Below are 22681 nucleotides of genomic sequence, written 5' to 3' on the forward strand. Positions count from 1 at the left end.
TTTCTGACATGAATTTCAGAGTGGTCTTTTCCATCAAAGTAAATCAGATGAGTCATAGTCAATTTGCACCACTAAAGCCTGTTAAACTGGATGTCTAATTTTGAGGGCCATCGATGCAAGTGCCGAGGAGAACACAAGCGCTTGTTTGATTTCACCTAGTGATGTGAAGTGGGGACTGGTTGCTACCATTCGCGCTCCTTTCGCGGGGTGGTTTTTCCTCTCGCGCTGCTTTAGTCGAAGGCAAAAAAAATAAATAAAAAAATCGCTGAACTTTCGCGCGTACAATGCTTTTCAAGAGCCGTTCAACGTGCCCCACTGTTTCTGGGGTAGTTTCTAAGGCTGATAAACACATCCTGCGCCGGGGTGCGTTTATTCCTCCATCGTATCGGTCACCCCTCCCTTCCCCTTCCCTCCTCCTCTCTCTCACGCCAGCAGAAAGGAACAGTATCAATCTGATGCTGTCCACCGTTTTCAGGGTGAAAATACCCTTAAGAAAACGATCTAAAGCGATAATTTAAAACGGCTAAGCAAGCGACTAAGGATAGAAGAGGTTTAGCGAGCGCAGGAGAAAAGGATACTGTCGTTTGGGGGCGGAAAAGCTGGAAGACGCGCAGGTAAATACGAACTAATCATCATGTGGGAGCGATGGTGTTGTGATATGTGGTATTCTTATGGGTATGGCGGATCAATGTGCGTGGACAGCTCTGCTCTCCTCTGTGTCTTTATCTGCTACAAACGATGATTGTGACCACAGCCGTGCCGATTTGTCAATTCGCTTTCCCCCTTTTCTCTTATGTGTTCTCTTTACGCAACGATCTATAGCGACAGATAATGAAATAAAGCGATGTGGAAAAGTCCGGAGGAGTCGTGTCTCAAGCGCTGCTGAAATTAAAAATCCTCTCCATCTCCTCTCCCTTTTTTTTTTTTTTTTTTTTTCTCCCTGCAGGAACGATTCTTGGGGAGCCTGGTCCTCCAAAGGATGTAAAACCGTGCTCACAGATGCATCCCATACAAAATGCTTATGTGATCGCGTATCTACCTTCGCCATTTTGGCTCAGCAACCAAGAGAAATAGTAAGTATGCGCTCTCTATTGATTTGTTATTCTGTGTGGGCTTTATTGGCTAATGTAAACGAGAGGACGCCGCGTGCATGTGCGAGTGTGTGTGAGAGAGAGAGAGAGAGAGAGAGAGAGAGAGAGGGAGGCGACAGTGCGAGGATGGAAATTGAATCTTTGCTGTGCTAATCCTGTAAAATTGTAATTCGCCCGTAATGAGAGATTTGGAGTTTGTCTATAGATTAAGATAACTCAATCGGTGCGTGTGCGTGAGCTGGGGCGTGTGCGTGCATGTGCATGAGCGGCTCCCCATCAGTCACATCAAGCTCAGACTGTGAAGAAGATGGTCATCACGCTTAGCATTTTTATTACTGATAGCTATGGTCGTGTAATACTATGAAGGCCAAGCTGCACCAATGGGAGGAAAAGCCTGCATTTTCTTTTTTTTTTATATTCTTTTTTTTTTTTTAGCTGATATTAACTTTAGCATCACATTGGGAGTGCATGCTTTTTAATTGGCATGCCCTAAACCCGGCATTGGAACCATGTGGTGCCCAGAATACAGTTAACCATTTTACTGTAGTAGACGACCATATTTCTGAAGGCCTACCTGCCAAGAGTTTCACTAAGATTGAATGCACCTACAATGTGTTTGCACTGATACAGCACAACTACTGGTTCACTATTGACATGTGGGCCAGGTGAAATAACTAAAACCATTTTAGATAGAAATAATCTGTTATAGTATAGACATTGTTATTGTAGAAGTACTATCCTATTATATCTGATCATCATGCATTCAAATTTAGCTACGCTGCATTCATTGACCATGTCCTGAAATATATTACAGTTTTATTGATTTACTAATTGACCCCCATATGTGTGGTCTGAATACATGTACATACAAAAGCTTACATGAACACAAACCCCCTTTGTATTATTTCCACAATACACATGACACTGTCTGTGAATTATTTTTGCAATTCACTAGAACTTGAAGAATGACAGAATTGAATGTCATACACATTATGGTTGAGTTTTGAGTGATGCAACATTGAGCACCCAAACATCAATATGTTTGGGTTACTTGACTTGACAAGTAGTTGCAACTCATTCAAGTCGAGAACAGAGGGTTTCTACTTGTTTACATTTTTATTGTTTTTATAATCATCTACATGCGTGTGGTCAGTGCAAATGAGGGCCAACCGATCTGGACATAATTTAAATAAAACACATCTCTCGTTCTCCCTGAACCCGGCGCATTTGTATACCACAGATGGAAAGTTTCAGCATGAATATAAACAACCTTCAAACCCACGCAGTGCACTTCAAACCTCTCACTGCATTAAAGAAGCCACTGTGGGCAATTGAGATGCATGCACTTGTTGTGATTGGTGCTCTATCTTTACCCCCCCCCCCCCCCCCCCCCCACCCCCCCCATCCCTAGCTCCCTCTCTCTCTCTCTCTCTCTCTCTCTCTCTCTCTCTCTCTCTCTCTCTCTCTCTCACACACTCTCTCTCTCTCTCTCTCTCTCTCTGGGCACCAATAAAGATTTACTGTCCTGGGTGAGCAGCCTCCCACTGACTGGCCTGTCTCTGCTCTTCCTTCACAGACCATGGAGTACTCAGGGGTCCCATCTGTGACATTGATAGTTGGCTGCGGTCTATCCTGTCTCGCCTTGATCACCTTGGCAGTAATCTATGCTGTGCTATGGAGGTAATAGCCCAAAACACAACATTTTAGTACCAGGAAGACAGTGAATACTTACTGCAGCCTACTAAGTCAAGTTTACTCCCGAATTACCCAAACTTTCCTAACTGAGACAATTCTGTACATTGTTGGCATACATGAACAGGCCACAGTAGTAATGGAAATAGTGCTATCTGTAGTATGTTGCTTTTGAAGTGATCTTTATAAACAATACAGTTCATCTCCACAAAACGCATGAATCCAAATTGTGTTCCCTGTCTACTAATCAAAAACATGCTTACAGCTCATATTGATGAAACCTTCCTTCTTCTTTACCACAGATACATTCGTTCAGAGCGATCTATCATCCTGCTAAACTTCTGCCTTTCTATAGTCTGCTCCAACATATTGATCCTGGTCGGACAAACCCAGACACACAATGCGGTAAGTAATATGCACAGTAAAATGCATTTCGTGAGGATAAAGCACTTCATTTCTACAGGAAACAAGTATTGCGTTGTACTGAAAGAGATCACAAATGAACATCAATTTTAGCCTTGGGTTTATTACTCCCTAACTCGATACTGGAGTTTTTTAAGTTAATCTTTGAGCTTTTGGAATTTACTACAATCTGAAACGCCTTGTGTATTAATCCCGGGATTTGGAGCATGTTGTTTGTTGTGTGATTAACATTTGGGGCGCATCGGCAGTCTTGCTTAAGGCAGTTGTGGAGAATTGGTCAATTAAAATAGATCCTTGTGATTGGGGATGTAATAGATAGTATATATGGATTCACCAATGTCTCAGGCCTATAGTTTCTCAAATAGACCCCAGTGACCCAAACATTTCCCTACAAATCAGCAGAAGAGGCTTGAAGTTCATCACAAAAAAAAAAATGTGTCTTCAATTCAGTGTATTATTTCAGACCCGTCTCCTTCCAAACTGTATGATGCTTTCAGTTTAACTCAAGGGACATGCACACCTTTCATTTTTCATTAAAGAGGAATTCTGCATAAAGCAAAACAAGAAACAGACCCTAAAAGGAATGCCCTTACTTTGTGCTGCAGTTTCAAAGCTGTGTTCCTCTTGTTGGCATGTCAGAACTACTTAGCAATTAAGGCAGCTTGACAAATGCAAGAGTAGGAGTACAGAGCCTGACATGATGCGCAGCAGGAGACATGATGCACACGGGTCAATCCAGCCATAGTGAAAGATGCACAACCCACCGAAATGATTACAATACAGGAAAGTTAAGCCTCTAAAAGTTTATTGGAGGCGGAAAGTGTCTACAGATTGGATGTAATGTGTGCACTACAAAGTCTGCTGTAGAACAACGCTATCTATAGTGGAGGAAATTAAGAAACAGTTGATAATCAAATGACAAATTCAGTGGCAAATATGACAAATAATATGAATAATAAGGCAGAGTTGAGACTTAACGGTGTCTGTTTTTAGGAGCGCTTCATTTGAATGCGTTTCCTGCAACATTCGCTTTGCAGATACATACTTTGCAATAGATCATGCACGTATTCCTTCTTCCGTCATTGCTTTTGAAAGTGCCCTGTAAACAAGTTGCTAATGTAAAAGATTGTTTGGCAAACCGAGGTGTGGATCTACAGGCTACCCACACAAATGCCCTTTGCAGTCATTTGGCAGCAATGCAGCATGACACATTGTCCAATTGCACAGACATTATATTGTGTAAGCCTATTCTCATTAAACCTTTTTCGCCACCAACAATAGTTTCCAGTCATTACGTGAACACTCTCCATCCTCTCTGGCGGGTCGGCTCGTTACCCTTGCGCTTTAGCATTTGGCCATGTTACGTCAATGCTAGATTTTAATGGCCATGTATAATAGCATATGTAAAACTGAGCCAAAAGTCCACAATACATTAACAGGAATTTATGGGTACCTTCTCAAATGCACTTGCTGATGCGGAGCTGCATGGCTACTTAGACCGTGTTTATAGGTATGACTTATTCTGGGAGCAGATGGCCCCAGCAGCAGCAAGAGCGCTTACATTGGACCAGGCTATACTCATAAATCAAAATGCTTCTGCCTATTAATTTTCCTGTGTTCAATGAAAATTAGATCATAAATAATGAATGCTTGAATCTAGTCCTCTCCCCAGTGCAGCAAAGCATAACAGAAAAAAACATTGTGATCACGTATACATTGCTAATCCAGTAAATATCAGAGTGCATTAATCATGATTGGCTGATGTCTTAAGCCAGCTGTGGCTCATAGCTTGAGCCTGTTTAATACATTAGAAGGAACACAGCTCTAGGGCCTTTTGAGAAGCCGAGACTACGGTATTTTTATTATACGCCGGATTCAATCAGGGCATTACTCACATCTTTATTATCATTGTAGATATGCTTTAGCAATGAGACGTCATTCATTTCTATTTGAATACAAAAATTATCTTAATTTTAAATATTTTCCATGTCTTTTTGAATTAAAATCCGGTGAACATTTTGTTAGAATGAGTCGCAAGAGTACAAGAGCATCTTTCTGCTCTCAAGTGTGACAAAAGTACCCACTGATTGGTGGCATGGCTTGTTATTTTATTCATAATCTGAAGAAAGATGCGTGTTCATGGGGTTTCACCCCTTGAATGAAATGGCACTTACACTCAGATTGTTGCCTTGTTCTTACAATAAACAGTACACAGGCCGAGAAGACAATGGTTTGTTTTTCTTAGATAAATCCAATCTAATTCTAGAGCCACAAAGATAGATTATTTGACTGATGACTGACCATCTAACAGATTAGTCATAAATGGTGCTAGTATGTCTTGAAAGGCCTGCAACGATATTAGATAAATTAGAAGTTTGATTTATTGAGGCAGGAAAATATAGCGATAAACGATACTACTGACTCTAAAGACACTAGATACTTTTAACTCTAAAGCACATATCCTAAAATACCACACAAGCTGCAATAAACAAGAAATATAATGCAACCCTATTTGCTTTGACAAAGAAAAAAATAGGTGACGATAAATATTGAGCCCAAAAATGTATTGTTATTCTGTTATTTATTGAACGATAAGTCGATATAGTAATTATCAGGACAGCCCTATGTCTTGATTTTGCTCTGTAATATTATCATTGGTTAAATCATCAGTTAATCTTTTTCTTCCCTGATATTATGAGCATATTTCAAGATGATAATGCCAAGATTCATCTGGCTGAAATATTGAAAGAGTGATTCACAGAGCATGAGACCACCACAGAGTCCAGACTTTAACCCCATTAAGAATCTGTGAGATTTGCTGGCGAAGGCTTTGCACAGTGGTCAGACTCTCCCATCATCAATACAACATCTTTGTGAAATCTAATGTATCCCTGGATGTAAATAAATCAAGACAATATAGGAGCTTATCAAGGGTTTTTCGGTGGCAACCTTTGCTGGGTCAGGTAGTTATATGGTTTTATTGCTGATGAAAAATATATAGGGCATTCCATTATGCTCCTTGGCTTTCTTCTTGTGATTACGTTCCTCTGTGTTTGATCAGACTTGCTGTAGAAGCGCAGCGCTTGAGTGCCAGGACGACACCAGGAGAAAATATATTTTGTGTGGGTTTAATTGCCAGTCTTTCTGACACTGCCTCGCACGCTTTCCTGTTCAGTCTTACATATATCCAAAAGAAAACCCATATAATTGGCTTCGGTGTGTGTTGATTTTCATCATTGAAATCATCTCTTTGCTCTTTGCCGTGGAGGGTCCTTTGGGAGCAGGAAGTCAGTGAGTCACCTTTCCTAGTCTGAGTGCTTTCTTTGTCCTTGTTGCCAGTGTTCATTGCTCGATACAAGAGGGAGAATAAACAAAGGAGCAAATGCAAAAGCCAGAACTGAATATTATGCTGAGACAATATTTGCATATTTGAAGAGGTTAAAAATCCAACTTTGACAATCCACAAAACATAAAAAAGGCCCATACTATAAGTGCAACTATATGAAAGAACTGAGTGAGTTAGGTGGGATTTGATGTATTATTAGCTCTATGTAATTGTAATTGTAGATGTTTAGGTATCAGGATCAGACATCATACATTGAATGTTACAGACATGTTTGTTGATTGCAGTGTACAGAACAGTATACAATGGTGAACACATAAAGCCATAGAGCAGCGGTGTGAACTGCTGGGCCATGACTTTAGTTTGGGATTTAATGTTATAAATTGACTGTTATTAGAGAAATTTGGCATTTTAGGGGGAACTTACAGACATTGTTTGTAACATTAGCAACAAATCAGACAAGCAAAAAGTAGAGAAATGAGCTGTGGAACAACTCTGTTAGCTGCTGGGTCATTACTCAATGAATTAGTATTTTATATTTTTATGTATTTATTTATGTATTTATCTTTGTCTTTGCGTGTTAGACACACTGCACATACATGCATATTGAAACAACTATAAGAGCTCTAAATTAGATGTTGACTGATATATCAGCCGACCGATATATCGGGCCGATATTTGAGTATTTTACAATATCAGCTATTTAATGTTGATTAAAGGCTGGAAGCGAAAGTGATAGGAACCCCTTTTGATTTGCAAGAGCTCAGTCAGAGCCTTAAAATGAGCCCTCCCACAACTTCATTGGCCTCAGAGAAGCTGAGGCCTACTGAAGCTCCAACAAGGACTGGACATTCTGTCTCTATAGCCTGTCTGTCTATGGGAGTGGATCTCTCCTTCCGTGGTTCTCCCTGAGGTTTCTCTGTTCTTCCACTGCGTTTTTGAGTTTTTCTTTGCTGTGCTGGAGAGTCCAAGGACGGGGGACACCCACGCGGCTCATCACCACCTGCTGCTGACACTTATTAGGACTTCATGTTTGCCTGGATACTTAATTCGCTTGAACTTTACATTGTCTTATTTACTGTTCTGTTTTATTGCCTTCGTGTTTGGTGCAGCCCTGTGAGGCAACTCCTGTTGTGATATTGGGCTATACTAAACCAATGATTGATTGATTGATTGATTGAGACACATCGTGATGAATTAGAGCTGGGCGATAAATTGAATTAATTTGATATGCTTTTGAAAACAGACAATGTCCTCGCATGCACCGTGTGCTTTATATCGCTCCATAGTGACTGTTTTCAGAAACAAGTTTACTCCCAATAAAAATATCGTTATTATCCATAATGAGTAAAGAAATCGAGATTTTGTTTTTGGCTAAATCGCCCAGCCCAACCCCAGCTCAGATCATATTTTATTTTATGTTGCAGACTTTTGCATATCATTTCGAAACCACAAGAGATAAAGACTTGTGATTTTTGTTTTGGAATCTGCGGATTTTTGTCTTCAGAACAAGCTCCCTCTGAAGTATCTACTACACAGGAATGTAATAAATGAATTGTATAAATCAGCCGTGTGCGTCTAATAAAGTGCCTTTGCTGTCACAGTTCAACACATACAGTTTAGAAGCATCATACACAGACCAGACATTTGGAAAAATCGACATGCATATCGGCATCGGCCAGTAGAAAAGCCCATACTACTACAGTAAACATGCCAAATTATATACAAATATATACATAAATTATACAAATCTCCATCGGTTTATTCACAAGTAAACAAAAATCACAAGTTCTATACATCTAATAATCTGTACAATCAGATGACTTTGGTGTGAACGCGAACTTGAGTATTTCTCATTCCATAATCTCTTACTATTGCACTAGTAGCTAGGAATTTGTTGTAGCATGACAAAACAATCAAATGGAGCTTGTACCCTAGCAACAAGACCTGAAGCAGAGCACATTTACAACTGTTCTTCCGTCATGTATGTGTGAAATTGTTTGCAAGTGGATTTTACGTGTACAGTGTACAAGTATTAAGGGGGATTATTTAGGTAAATTTAACGTATAGCTGCCTACAAAGCTTGTCTCAGGGAACAGACTTCACCTCCACAGATTCTGTGTTCGCCCAACGTGAATTGCACACTATAGAGTGCACATACATGAACTTGTTGATCACTTGTGCTTCAATCAAAACCAATCAAATCTTTTGTCACCAATTGTCCAAATTGAAGGTTATGATTAGCATTATGTAGTTCAATAAATTATACTGTCCTAAGAGAAACAGGCCAAACACATCTTTTACAAAATTATTGGAAGTAAAAGAATTGGCATCAAAGTAAAATAAGCTGTGTTAGGCAAATACTGTGTATAATCAGGGGCAACAACTTCGTGAAGAAAACTGGCAGTAACACGACTTTAATTCTATTAGAAATCCTTGAAAAGAACAGATTTAGAAGAGCAGGGCTTTTTTGGGTTTATTTCATGCCAATGTCACTGCTTATCCTTCCACTCCACTTGTCTTGTCCGTTACTGCAACAAGGAGCACATGTGCGTTACATATTTCAGCCTTTAGCTCTGAAGCTTTGAGAAAGCTCTGGGGCTGCTCCAGACATTTCAGTCAAAGCTTAGTCAGCCCATGACAGAAAACTCCTAAATTTGATGCGCTGACCTTATTATGAACTGGCTACAAGTATCAGCGCCCTGCACCTTCACGTCTATTAGCTCCTCTGTGTTTTAATGTGGTCCCTTCCTAGGCTCCTGTTTCCATGGAGACGGACATAGAACGCACGACATTGGCGGCATTTGCCTTTTTAAAGGGCAGCATAAACTCTAGGTTTTACCCTCGTTTTTCTAAGTCCGACTAGTGCCATCACTGTGTACCTGTCCTGCTTTTCAGAAGCTCATGTTAGCTTTCCTTGTTGCTAATGAGGCTGCAGGCTTTAGTGGGATAAGCTATAATGGTTGTAACTGACCTGTTTCTTTGAAAAACAGGAGGCTCTTTTTCAGCACAATAGACAGCGGTTGTTAGAACGACCTATTGATAGTCTCCTTATCATAGAATATAACAGAAATGAATCTTTTAGCATACAAACAAGTGCTTCTCTTACTATTATCCGCAATCTCATTAAATTAACATTCGAGGCTTGTTTGCTTTAATTGATGTTTCCTTTTAAATTATTACCATTGTGTTGAAATCCCACAAATTCCCTGGTGGCAATTTTTGTTATTACAATATACTTGCGTGTCAGGAGCAGCACAACCCGTCTTATTAAGAATGAATCACTTAAGCTTCCACAACATGATTCTCCATTCTTTGTGAATATTCTCCGTGTCAGTGGTGAGGTGCTGCAGGATTACTGTCTGCTGTGAACCCCAGTGGCGCTCCAGGAGATGGATGGGTTTTCTGTCATACTCTCTGTGGGGAAGTTCAAGTGTATGGGAGATTTCACAGTGTGCCGCGGTCGCCCCAGGAAAGATGATGCACTCCACTATCTCGGCTTCTTTATAGGCTTTGTACCACTGAGATTACCACCACCTCTTCACACCAACGATCACCTCCCCAAAAACTTCTAAACTTAAACATTCATGTCTCATTACTAATCTTCTGTTTAAAATGAGGCCAATTCTGGACTATGTAAATACAAGTTCATAATAACTAGTTGCGCCACATTGTGAGTGTATCTCACAAAAGCAAATGTGATCATCATTAAACAAACTCAGGAGGGATGCTTCCAGCTAAATATACGCAATGTCAAGATTGGTATTTACTTTCCAGAACTTTTGTGATTATTAGAGCAAGCAGTGATGAGGACTGCACCAGGGCTCAGTGTGAACCTCTGGGATTTTTGTCCATGGCTTCTGGCCTATATCATGTAAAAATTGAAAAATACCTGGAACGTGTTTTGTCTCATTCGCACATGCATATTAACCCCCTACCCCCCGCCTGAACCCATCACATTGTCTCCAGTTCAGCTTTACACAAATCTAAAAGCTACTGGACTGGAGAGCAACAATGTAATGCCTCATATTTGAAAGCTAAGATCTTCGAAAGTGATACTAGCTTTGTTGTCACATTGTGGCTGCATTTCTGTAAATTTTTTGTCGTTTTTTTGTCATGTTTTTGTTGGTTCTTATTTCTTTTTTAAGGCTTTTCTTGTTTTTTTGTCATGTTTTCTACACGGTTTTGTCGCTCTTTCGTGGCTTTTTCCTGCGTTTCAGTCCCTTTTTTTTGCTTAAACTCCAATATACATCTGTGTTTTAAGGTCTAGGAACCTAAACTCTAACCTAAAATTAGCATATTTACCAGCAGCTAATGATTTAAATGGTAAATGGTCACATTTATATAGGGCCTTTCTACCTGCTTCAGGCACTTTACATCAAGCAACCAGTCACCCATTCACTCGCTCATTCATACACCAGACACTGGAGGCAAGGAGGGTGAAGTGTCTTGCTCAAGGACACAATGACAGTGTGCACCTGTGGGATACAAACCGCCGACCCTCTGATCACAAGACGACCTGCTCTACTGTCTGCGCCACTGTCGCAACTTATGCTTTTGCGCTGCTGCTCTGGTCACAAGAGCAAAAGAGCGTCCTCTGCTGGAGTTATGTGTAACTACATAAACATAGTTTATTTTAAATTATACTACAAAAAATACCAAGGCTAAGGTGTGTAAAATACTGAATGACCTTAAGGTTCTATGCAAACTTACCTACCTACCAGCCAACCAATAGCAGCAGTGAGGTCATTCCTGTGATAATGTTGCACCACTTCACTCAAATACTGCAGAAAACTCCCTGTCTATTCTATATATGAAATCACTTTTTTCACAACTGCCATGAAATGATTATGTACAGGGTAACAAAGCTTAAAGGTAATAATTATTATACCTTTAATTTGTAATGCACTTTAAAGGAAAATCTCAAAGTGCTACAACACAAGCACAAAGCTTAAAGGTGTCTTCTGTAACATTTCAGCTGTTGTGTTGTCCTCTTCCTGTCTGTGTAAAGCCACTGACCTTGGTTCCCTGTCTTGAGGTGGGACTCCCAGCATACTAATCAGCCCTAGCGCAGAGAAGTGCAACGCCATGGAATTGTGTGCCATCTCGCCCTTCCTTAGATCTGACAAACTAATGCCATCGCTTTTCTCGCGCTTCAATCTCCAATGCTCTGTCTCAGTGGCTGCTTCAGTGGGCAGGCTTAGGCGGCTGAATGTGATTGGTGCTGCAAGACGAGTTCAAGCAAATAAAAAAAAACTGTCGATAAAATTGATGTGTAGCTGCAGGGAGTTCGCTGTTTACAGAAATCACTACTTGTACAATTGAATTTGGCTTGGGTTTGTAATTCCACCTAATGCATTGTTTTGCCAGGTATAATTAAATTAGTAAATAATGCTTTGTATGTTTACTTTGGCTAATTGTATACACACTGCAATTAACAATTCAAAACAATGTGGTTGCTGAAGTTGGGTTTTTTGATAATGTCTACATAATTGTTAATCTGATCAAGCGTTTTCATTGATGTTGTTCCTTTGTCACTCTTTTGTCCCCCACAGGGTGTTTGTGTCATGACCACAGCTTTCCTGCACTTTTTCTTCCTGGCCTCTTTCTGCTGGGTGCTCACGGAGGCTTGGCAGTCCTACATGGCAGTGACAGGGAAGGTTCGAACGAGGCTGATCCGCAAACGCTTTCTGTGTCTGGGCTGGGGTAAGCGACTCTTTCACCCGAAAACCTGTCTATTAACCACCGCTGTGCCTTAGAAGCTCCCATTTTCTGCCCCAGCTTTGTACATCTCAGGCCAAAGGTATTTTTTTTGCAAGAGGCCTATTCAGTCTGTTCGTCTCATTCGCTGCGAGATCTTCATCCTTTCTCCCCTTTCACTCACAACACTTTTGTGCTCCAGTCTGGTCTCTGTACAGCCTTTTAAAGGGACAGCCTCTGAAGAAATATATAGCTATAGCTACTGATGCCATTCTTCTTCTTTAGCAGGTTGTACTGACCCTACTTTTTGTATGAAGAAGTGCATGAGCTACTGGAGCTGCATGAAAGGGGTCTTGCTTTACAGCTGCTGTGCTGGGCATACAATACATAATAGAGAAGTGTCTGAAAAATGTATATTCAAGTTGAATTACAAAACATGTTTTTTCACCTGCTGTTGTGACACATTCGAACAGCCCTGTGTGTCTAGTTATTGAGTTTTTCGAGCCTCCCACACTCGCAAACTGGTATGACAGTAAGCAGGTGTAAAACCAAAGCGCATTTGCACAAAAAGATAAAATATTTCATAAACACTTTTTCATCTCGAGTCCCACATTTTGAAGTTCTTTTATATAAAGTAGACAAGATGTACATTTTGAATCAATTAAATGTTTTGATTGGTAGCTCAAGCACATTTACTTCATTTCTTTATTCAGGTAAGAACAACCAGCAGAAACATTTCCATTATTTGGGGTATATTTTACCCGTAAAATTTGATATGTAAATCTGCAATAACAGACTTTTGTACACAGGAACAAACAAAGCTTCTTAGTTTGTTTGATAAATGATGGACAAACTGTGACCAATTCATCTTTTCTTCTTTTTTTCTTTTATTAGTAATTTTTTTTTATCTCTCAGACGGCCAGAAATCTATCTTTTAAAATCAATTTGATTATGAAAGAGCCCACACTCATTCCTCCTGTTACCTAGCAACAAACAAGGCTCTCTTAGTCATTGCGGTGCACTGCAGGCTGCAAAAGAAATGGACAAAGCCAGTTCTGCAATCATACAGTGGGGGGAAAAAAGTGCCTTAGCGAATCGCTTCCTGCTCTGTGCTGAACAAGAACCTATGCACTGTCAATCAAAGGGGTCATTTTTGGAAGATGAATTGTGCATGGAGTTTGGGCTTGTCTCTTAAGTCGTAGCGCCGCATCTTTGGCAGTGCGTTGGTAGCAGTATGATTTATGGCGCGCTTGTGTACACTCACCTCTTCGGCACTGCACACAGACACACGCAGCGCAGCAACAGAGTCCTGCCTCCTGCCTCCAAGAACGTGATTACATGAGCAGTACCTGCAGTCGGTGCTTCCTAGAAGATAAATAAAGATTAATATTCTCGTGCACACGCTGGGAAGGACTGAATCTATTATCGCAATCTATAAAATGAAGCCATACAGCAACAACAAATGAGACGTCATCAATCAAAACCTACCAGCTACTCTATAAAGTACACCTGCTTACCTATGCCTTTAATGCACTTATTAAATCTGTGCATAGACGACAATTACAGTGATATCGCACTGACTTTGAATGTGGCATATCTAAAATGGTGATCTAGTGAAATGAGCTTGGGAGTCAAAAGATTGTTATGCTTAATAATGTGGGTGAGTGAATGTTTGTAATACTGTGGTATATTGAAAGACACAGTGTTTTTGTGACAGTTGGTGGTAGCATCTAGTCCAGCTTTAATGTAGTGCATCAAGCAGCACTCTGTCTAATGACCAGGAGGCAGAGGAGCTGACTTTTCTGTATTGAAGTGGCCCGAATCAGAGCTGCCTGACTATTGATTGTTCTCTCTTTTTGAAGGATTGCCAGCTTTAGTGGTTGCCATCTCCATGGGGTTCACTAAAACAAAGGGCTACGGGACACCGCTATAGTAAGTTTCTGCTTTCACAACACAACGGCAAGTTGGTTTTTTTTTAGCACCAAACCAATAGTACTTTAAGTAATTCAATTCAGTTGACTTACTTAGTCCAAACAGTGCTATAAACACAATCCCATGAACCCAATCAAATTTCAGAAACGCACAGTGAGAGGCCAATTTCGCTCGTGTTGTATCCCTGCAGGATCCCAAGTGCATAAACACTGCTTAAAATCTCTTTAGCATTTTATTGCCCTATGAAACTTTGGAAATAGACGAGGAGCATATGGCACGTCCCCTGATAGTGCAGCAGAACACTATTGTATGCTGGTGTGCGCTGTTAACTGCACTGTTAATGTCTTCTTCACGGGACTAAAGTGTGTTTTGTCTCCTCACAGCTGTTGGTTGTCTTTAGAGGGTGGCCTCCTGTATGCCTTTGTCGGCCCTGCAGCTGCTGTTGTTTTGGTGGGTATCAAATTTACATGTCCTGTTTAAACTTTTAGTCTTCACTTATGCAACTGTGAACGCCCAGACTAAAAGGGAATTATAAAAATGCTTTGCCTATTACACAATTAAGTACATGTTTCATAATCACATCATTGTAAACTAGTTTAAAATACAAAATTAGTCATTTTGTTCGATTAATCAGATACGTAGACATTATTTTACTGTGTATTGCAGTTGTTTTTTTCCCCCTAAATGATTGTGAAAGAATAGAGTCAGTTGCATCTTGCGCCAAACATTATATTTACTCTGGTATACATGCTTTGTGTTAACTACTTTAAAGTTTAAAGGAGTGCAATCCAATGTGTAGAAATAGCTGCAAAATACAAAAAGCATACATCGAGGATAGAAATGTGCAGGTGGCCCCAACATAAATCATCCATTCTCTATAAGCGGTCATATGTCTTACACAGTAGATTGGGGAGAAGATTGGTGGAGAAACTAGCCATTTAGACCAATACTTCTCCACATTTTTCAATCAAAGTAACAAGAGGGAACAAATCAGAGTTTCAAAGTCTCAGTAATGGTGTCCCATCAGGCTGTGTCTGCTGGAGTAATTCCTTTTCATTCTCTGTAATGGGCTGCACCATGTGGCTGTGAGCTTATTAAGTATTTATGCATTAGATTTGCTCAAATCTAATAACTGAGCGGGTTAATCATCCTCTATTTGTATTATGGGAAATTTTCCAAATATCCCTAATGTGTATAAACTTAACCATACACTTACATACACAACAATGGGTATGGATTTCTGTATTGCCCTGTTATTGGGCTCTAGTTCAGTCACATCAAAATAAAGCTTTACCTGTAGTTCAAGCAAAGCTGTGGAGTAAAGACAACCGTTTTATTAGTTATTGGGTGAAATGTTATACAGTGTGTACGTAAAAGCTTTAAACATATATAATATATTGCGCATAGATATTAAATTAACCCAAGCGCATGTACACCACAGCCTAGTCTCCTTCAGTGTTATTAATAGCAGAAGGTGCCTTTGAGTAGCCCAGTGTTCCTTGTCATCCCGATCTTTCCTTCAGGCGGTTGTGTTGAGTGTTCAGGGCTGGCCTCATCCATTGGCTCATGTCACACAGATGCTGGAGGTCAAAGCATCAGACATTTGAAAAAGAAAGGCTCTGGGCGAAGATATTGTCTGCTAACTGTCGTATAGCAAAGAAATGATCTTTTCTGGTCTTCTCTGCTTTGCTCTTGTTCACAGGTCAACATGGTGATTGGTATACTGGTTTTTAATAAGCTTGTGTCCAGAGATGGCATTCTGGACAAGAAGCTGAAGCACCGTGCAGGGTATGACAGCACATCCTTGTTAGTACCTTTTTACTTTTCTTCTTAACATTTCCGTCTGTGCTGTTGTCCTTGTCTTTGTAAACTTGTTCGTGCTTTTGTTTTTGTGTTTTACATATGGAGATTTAGACCTAATTTTCTCTAGAACTGAAATTACATGTATAAACCTAAAGAGGTCAGATCTCATGAGAATTGCATTGCTTCATAGCTCTTTGGCAGAATCAGTGCAAGATGAAAATCATTGAAACGGCCACACGTTGGCCTCGCTAAAATGATGGGGGTTGGGGGGGTCCGGGATGTCGGGGCAGTGTCTGTTAGCTGTCTCTATCATACTCTTGTCTCTATTTGTGTCCTACAGACAGATGAGTGAGCCACATACAGGATTAACTCTCAAGTGTGCCAAATGTGGTGTGGTATCAACAACTGCTTTATCAGCAACTACAGCGAGCAACGCAATGTAAGTGCCTGTCAGTGTCTCGCAATCAATAAGAACCATGCTACAGGGAGTCTGAGCATGTGTGTCGTGTCCACTCAAGCACTTGGGGCCAGGCTGCCGTCCATTGCAGTATCAGGCTTTTCTACAGTATTCACAGAGCAATATCCTGACAGTACTCACATAAGTCACTTTCTCAACTTTCTCTAGTGCCTATTACAAGAACAGTCTCACCTACAAGATAGTCTCTCCTCTTTGTAGACAGCCTTCATGCCATGCATCCTATACTCTGTTTGCTTTACACTGACCCTATGATTCCTGTATGCTCTCAGGGCGTCCCTGTGGAGTTCGTGTGTGGTGTTGCCTCTGCTGGCGCTTACCTGGATGTCTGCGGTTCTTGCTATGACGGACAAGCGCTCCATCCTGTTTCAGATACTCTTCGCCGTCTTTGACTCACTGCAGGGCTTTGTCATCGTCATGGTGCACTGTATTCTGAGGAGAGAGGTATGTGAATATAAACTTCATCAAATGAATGTGTTTTACTCCAATGGTGCATTGCACATCAAAATTCAACTCCTCCACAATGAAGTAATGGCAACAATGAGCTGTTACTGCCACAGGATTGGGCTGTAAACCTGCTTATTTACAAGCATCATGCTAATAATTGAGATTGACCATAGATTTGTTTCATTGCACAGCCCCTTTTCCTTTTTTTTCTTTTACAAAAATAATTAAATACATGGCCTGTTGTTCTGAAATAACACACCAGCCTCAAACTTAGAAACTTAGCCTGCAATTTCACATCAAAAAGATGTTTTTTTTTTCTTCCCAGAATGCACCTCTTTTTGTCTAAAGAGGTGTTTCATTTTTGCTAAATGAAACACCAGGAACAATTGTTCTGCTTATTATATTTACATTAGCACTGGCAAAACGTTCTTTTGTTACTTTGTCAAGACAACACTGTTTATTTCTGCAGGTCCAAGATGCCTTCCGATGTCGGCTGAGAAACTGCCAAGATCCTATCAGTGGGGATGCAACGGGAACCTTCCCTAATGGGCACGCTCAGATAATGGTACGTACAGAAGCAGCAACTCTCATCTGTAATTTAACCAGTGTTCTGTGTTATTGATGATGCACATTCACCAACCCGCACTCCTTTGACCTTAATTTAACTTCTGCTCTCACTGAAGGTGTTTGCTCTTTAACATCCCCATTCTGAAACACAAGACATTATTTCCAATAGCTCAATATGGTGAGGCTGCAATTACACGTGGTTCACATTTGAGCCCTGTGATAAATGCCATTAGGTCTCTTTAGTTTCTTGATGCCCTCAGCATAGTCCCTTTATTTCTGTTTGATTGAACTCGCAGCCCGTGTTTGCTGCGCATCCATCTCATTTCCTCTCATGGGGAATAGAGGAATGTCTGCAGCTGACCTCTCAAATAGGACACCAGTCTATTCATCTAGTGCTACGCCACTGGCACATCACAGCAATGATCTGCTATTAGTATTCAAATGCCCTTCACACTAAAATGTTTTCTTGCAAAACGGTGTGTTGGCCCCAAAGTTCAATACAGCCATTAGCAGCAAGCCTGGAAGCCTTACCAGCTACTGGAGAAGATTATATTTCATAGATGTTTTATTGATAAGTTGTTACACACTAAATGTGTGTATGCCGTAGGAAATTCAAAGACATGTATTCTGTTTACTTTAATATAAAGCCTTTTTTTTCTTTTTTCTACAGACTGATTTTGAGAAAGATGTGGACATTGCCTGCAGATCAGGTAAGAAACTATTCACTACAAGTCTGAATGCTGCAAAGCCGAAAAAAACAAAAATATTGCAGAATCTCCTACATTTCTTCTTATTAGTGATGATTAGATGCTTGACTATTTTGAGCTACACATTTTTCTTGTGAAGAAAGTGCGGGTAGTACAATCATGCATGTTTCCTTAATCATTGAATGATAACATTATTCTGGTAATGGTTTTAATCGCTAATTGCAGTTTGCCATAACTGGATTTGTTACGTATTATTCAAAGCACATTCTTATTAGAGGTTGTAGAGCTGTTGTCTGACTCTTGTAGCTCATATGAGTGGCTGTGTCGTCTTGTAAAGTGATGATCTTCAACAAGAGGCAGTGACAGGTGTCAATCATAAATCATGATCTCAGCTGAAGGAGAGCAGCAGGCACACAATATGCACTTTACAGATTATTCTGCTCGTTCAAAGTCACATGTCACAAACAGAGCTTATGGACTCCATGGTTTGTTTTAAAACCCAAGTCAGTGCTGCATATTAAATTAGACTAAAATAGAGTTTGTCCTTGAGATTCACTTGCAGACTCTTTGTCATCAGACAGTGTAATTTCTCTTGATTCATGAGGATGGCATTAGAATGCAAGGACAGGCACAGAATATGTTTCTAAATCACAGAGTATTTCTGAGGAGCTAACTGCAGTTTTCCCGGTGAATATTTGGGGTATTGCAAGGTCACCAGCAATCATAAAGTTTGAATTGGAGTGTGATGTTCTGCTGTGGAGTAAATGAAACCAGACTGTTCCATTCGCTCCTACATTCTCCTGAGATTCACCGGCTGCTTTTCCGTGCCTTTTTATTTATGTGTTGTGTCTGTGTAACCGCATACTCACTTATTTGTCCTGTCATTACAGTTTTGTCTGCAATGGTAAATCTTGAAAATTGCCTTACATTGGTTTGAATTAGCTGACTCCTTCAGTCTTGAAAATGTAGCACAAATAGTGACACTAGTTTAGTCACTTTAATTCTTAGCTAATCCTTGTATATCTCTGCCCCACAGCTCTCCACAAAGACATGGGCTCTTGTCGTGCCGCTACTATCACAGGCACCCTCTCCCGCATCTCTCTGAATGATGAAGAGGATGAGAAGGCCCCTGAGGGCCTCAACTACTCCACGTTGCCTGGCAACATCATCTCCAAAGTGTTAATCCAGCAGCCGTCCGCTCTGCACATGCCGATGGGCGTGGGAGAGCTGAAGGAGCAGTGCCTGGGCGACAGTAGCACGGACATGCGGCGCACTGTTTACCTGTGTACGGATGACGCCCTGCGGCAGAGTGAGCATGACATGGCCCACGAGTTGGAGGCCCACGCTGCACAGGGGCAAATGATGGAGACGGACTACATCGTTATGCCTCGCGGCTCGGCCGCTGCTGTGATGTCTGGCTCAAACATGCCCACTTTGGTCAAAGACGACACTAAGATGAACATCCCAATGGATAAGCTGTCCCACGAGCGGCTGATGCATTACAAGATGAACCCAGACTTCAACATCAGCCCACAGGCAATGGACCACATGAATGTGAACCTGGAGCAGCAGTATCCCAGGGCTCCAGAGCAGATGCAGAACCTGCCCTTTGAGCCACGCACTGCAGTCAAGAATTTCCTTGCCGAGATGGAGGAGTCTGCTGGCCTGTCGCGAAGTGAAACAGGGTCCACAGTATCTATGAGCTCATTAGAGGTATAGTACTTGAGCAATACAAAACCACTGTAGATTTTACATTATAAAACGATAGTAACATCTTCTATCTTCCTTTGAACAGAGACGAAAATCAAGATACTCAGATCTAGACTTTGAGGTACGTTCTGTACTTACTTTTCTTCAGCACATGCATCTAGCTTCTTTATGCAGGGAAACGCCATTTTTGCAGTTGTGTTTGTCATTTGATTTATTAGTACTTGCCTCTTAAGCTTATTGGAGTTACACAGCCTTGACTGAAGATTTATTGACACTCTGTGTAGTTAAGGTAAAAGCAAGGCTCTCAACTGACAAACAGGGCAACGGTTCTCATCAACATTTTATCCTCCTCCATCTCCTACATCCATTAGCTGTACGCTGATGATCCAAATGTATGCTTTTAAAGTCACTGCACATTTCACATCTGATTTTATCACCTGGTCCCAACTGCTCTATTATTGACATGTGGCAGTATTTCTTTTGCATTGTTATATCGGAATGTGCTGCATATATATTGTACAGGCTTTCAAAGTAAAGGAAACAGTAATAGAGGAGCTTGGCATTGGGGGAGTTTGGCATTGCAAGGGGAGCTTTTTGTTTTAGCTTAGATGTACACCTCCTTTTTAAATGGGAAACTTCTGCCAAGGTCTAATTATAAGGATTTCCCATACGCCAACAAAGCACTAAATGAGCCGGTTTGCTATTTGTTCCAAGTATTCCAGCTAATGAATATTTAGACAGATTAGCTTTCTAAGCCCCAGAATTCTAAACAAAATAAGCCAAAATGTCCTTTATTTTGGAAGCTAAATGATATATATATGCAGTTATGCAAATTTGTTTTAAATCTGGCCTTTATTTAAACTACCATGACACTGACTAATTGATTAGCATTGAAGGGGTGGAGAGGGATGCATTTCCATTATTGGCTGTCAATACCAAAGAAAAAACCCTTGCCATTGCAGAAAGTCATGCACACCAGGAAAAGACACATGGAGCTGTTCCAGGAACTGAATCAGAAATTTCAAACCCTGGACCGATTTCGAGACATACCAAATATGGGCAGCATGGTGAGTAACAGGAAACCAGGGGGGAGTCTGTGAGCCAATTAGAGCTGAACATCCCAGTTCTCTATTTAGATTTGTGCTGGACACATAACATGTGATTGTGCAAATGAGCGGTTAGGTAGCTAGTGTTCAAGTGACGGCCCGTACAGCAGCTGTGGGGCATCAGCCCCATTTAAAGCACTGAAGCTCAAGGCCAGTCTGAGAAATGAAAGACTTCTGTGCATCCATTTCAATGCAAGGCCATAAATGCACTTTTCTTTACATGCATTTATCTACTTAGCAACCCCATTGTTTTTTCCATTAATGCATGGCAACTTATATAATCTACAACATCCACAGGAATTGTGTGTAATTTTGTTCAAGGGTTTTGAGGCAGTTTATCACAAGAAATGCAAAGTCAATCTGTAGTTTTAATACCCTTTGGTTTTATAATAGTCACTCTCTTTTTCAAGAGAACATTGTTTTCAGTACTGAATGTCAAGCAGAAATTGGACTGGTGACCAAATCCAGCCTCAGACAGTCTCACAGGAGTCTTTGGCTGCATCTAATACTCACATTTCAATCTAGTCCACAGTATCAGGCCAGTTGCTTAGTTACCACAGAAAGTGCTTTCGTACAGAAAGATGACAACTGCTGTAGATTTTTCTGCACATTTCCCTAAAATTAATTTGCTGCAGAGCTGACTGCAGATGTTAGTATTCATTGTTCACAGAACAGATATATCCTTATTTGCATTAGTTTCTCTGGGATTATCAATTTGAGTGCAGTGAGATGAATAGCCCCAAACCACTTCATGATATTAGCCTACTGTAAGCATGCTCATGTTTAACCATTATTATTATTAACAACACCATTTTTAATTATTTAATGCTTTCCACAACATGTATTCACATTTTTAGCATAGCGTAACAATGGACCTTTGTAGACACGGCTACTCTGCAGTTCAGGTCAGTAATCTTGTTTCCAACTGGGCACAGGACAAGGCGATGCCAAACAAGAATCCATGGGAGAGTTACAATCCAGCCTGCGAGTATCAGAATTACGCCACTATGAATGTATTAGAACCTAACACCAAGGACTCTCTGGAGATGACAGCAGCCGAGTGGGAAAAGTGTGTCAACTTACCCTTGGACGTCCAAGAGGGGGACTTCCAGACCGAGGTGTGAGGGGAGCAGTGGAGGAACGAGGCCTATAGAAAATGCAATTGTTGTGGAAGACTTGGATAACAGATGTATTTTGCACTGAACAAAGCAACAGACTTTTTTAAAACAGCCTTGGCATACATATCTGGATTATACGTGTGTGGCAGGGACATTATGTGCCAATCCTATATACGAACTGACTGACGAGAGAGAGAGAGAGAAAAGAAAAAGGGAAAAAAACATCAGTGTTACTTTTGTATTCTCACTAGTGTACTTAGTGTGGGACGGCCTGGTGTACTATATTTACCATCATGTGTTTCAAATGATCCATGGAGTAATTGGCCCAACATCTCCAGAAGAAACCCCTCACAGTAAACGACATGCCGCAGTCCCAGCTTCGTCGGGCCTAGTTTTGATTGGAGAAAACTGGACCCACGCAGCACAATGTACATATTTATGCAGGTTTTTAAAAACGTTTATAACAGTCAGTTTGGCCATTACTACACTTTTTACTTTATAATATAAAACATGGAAGGCAAAGAGGATTTTTCTGTCATATTAAAATGAATGTTTGTCAAGCTACAT

The 22681-nt window shown here is 40.7% G+C and overlaps 1 protein-coding gene across 9 annotated transcripts in view; it reads left to right on the forward strand.

Annotated features, from left to right (window-relative positions):
• Positions 1–22324, forward strand: part of adgrb3 (adhesion G protein-coupled receptor B3) — a 117036-nt gene extending 94712 nt beyond the window's left edge. For 6 of the 9 annotated variants that reach the window (XM_079560071.1, XM_079560066.1, XM_079560065.1 and 3 more), the window contains 15 exons: positions 947–1073; positions 2668–2771; positions 3086–3188; positions 12105–12255; positions 14112–14181; positions 14565–14631; positions 15884–15987; positions 16325–16423; positions 16732–16903; positions 17376–17471; positions 18144–18183; positions 19217–19893; positions 19976–20011; positions 20853–20957; positions 21932–22324. In XM_079560071.1, the coding sequence (XP_079416197.1) occupies positions 947–1073; positions 2668–2771; positions 3086–3188; positions 12105–12255; positions 14112–14181; positions 14565–14631; positions 15884–15987; positions 16325–16423; positions 16732–16903; positions 17376–17471; positions 18144–18183; positions 19217–19893; positions 19976–20011; positions 20853–20957; positions 21932–22120 (2140 nt within the window). In that variant the 3' untranslated portion in view covers positions 22121–22324. The remainder of the gene's footprint in view (positions 1–946; positions 1074–2667; positions 2772–3085; positions 3189–12104; positions 12256–14111; positions 14182–14564; positions 14632–15883; positions 15988–16324; positions 16424–16731; positions 16904–17375; positions 17472–18143; positions 18184–19216; positions 19894–19975; positions 20012–20852; positions 20958–21931) is intronic. The other 3 variants (XM_079560068.1, XM_079560069.1, XM_079560070.1) reach the window with 2 other exon arrangements.
• Positions 22325–22681: the final 357 nt, after the last annotated feature.

Source organism: Gobius niger, assembly GCF_951799975.1.
Source record: "Gobius niger genome assembly, chromosome: 7".
In the NCBI taxonomy this organism is placed as follows: domain Eukaryota; kingdom Metazoa; phylum Chordata; class Actinopteri; order Gobiiformes; family Gobiidae; genus Gobius; species Gobius niger.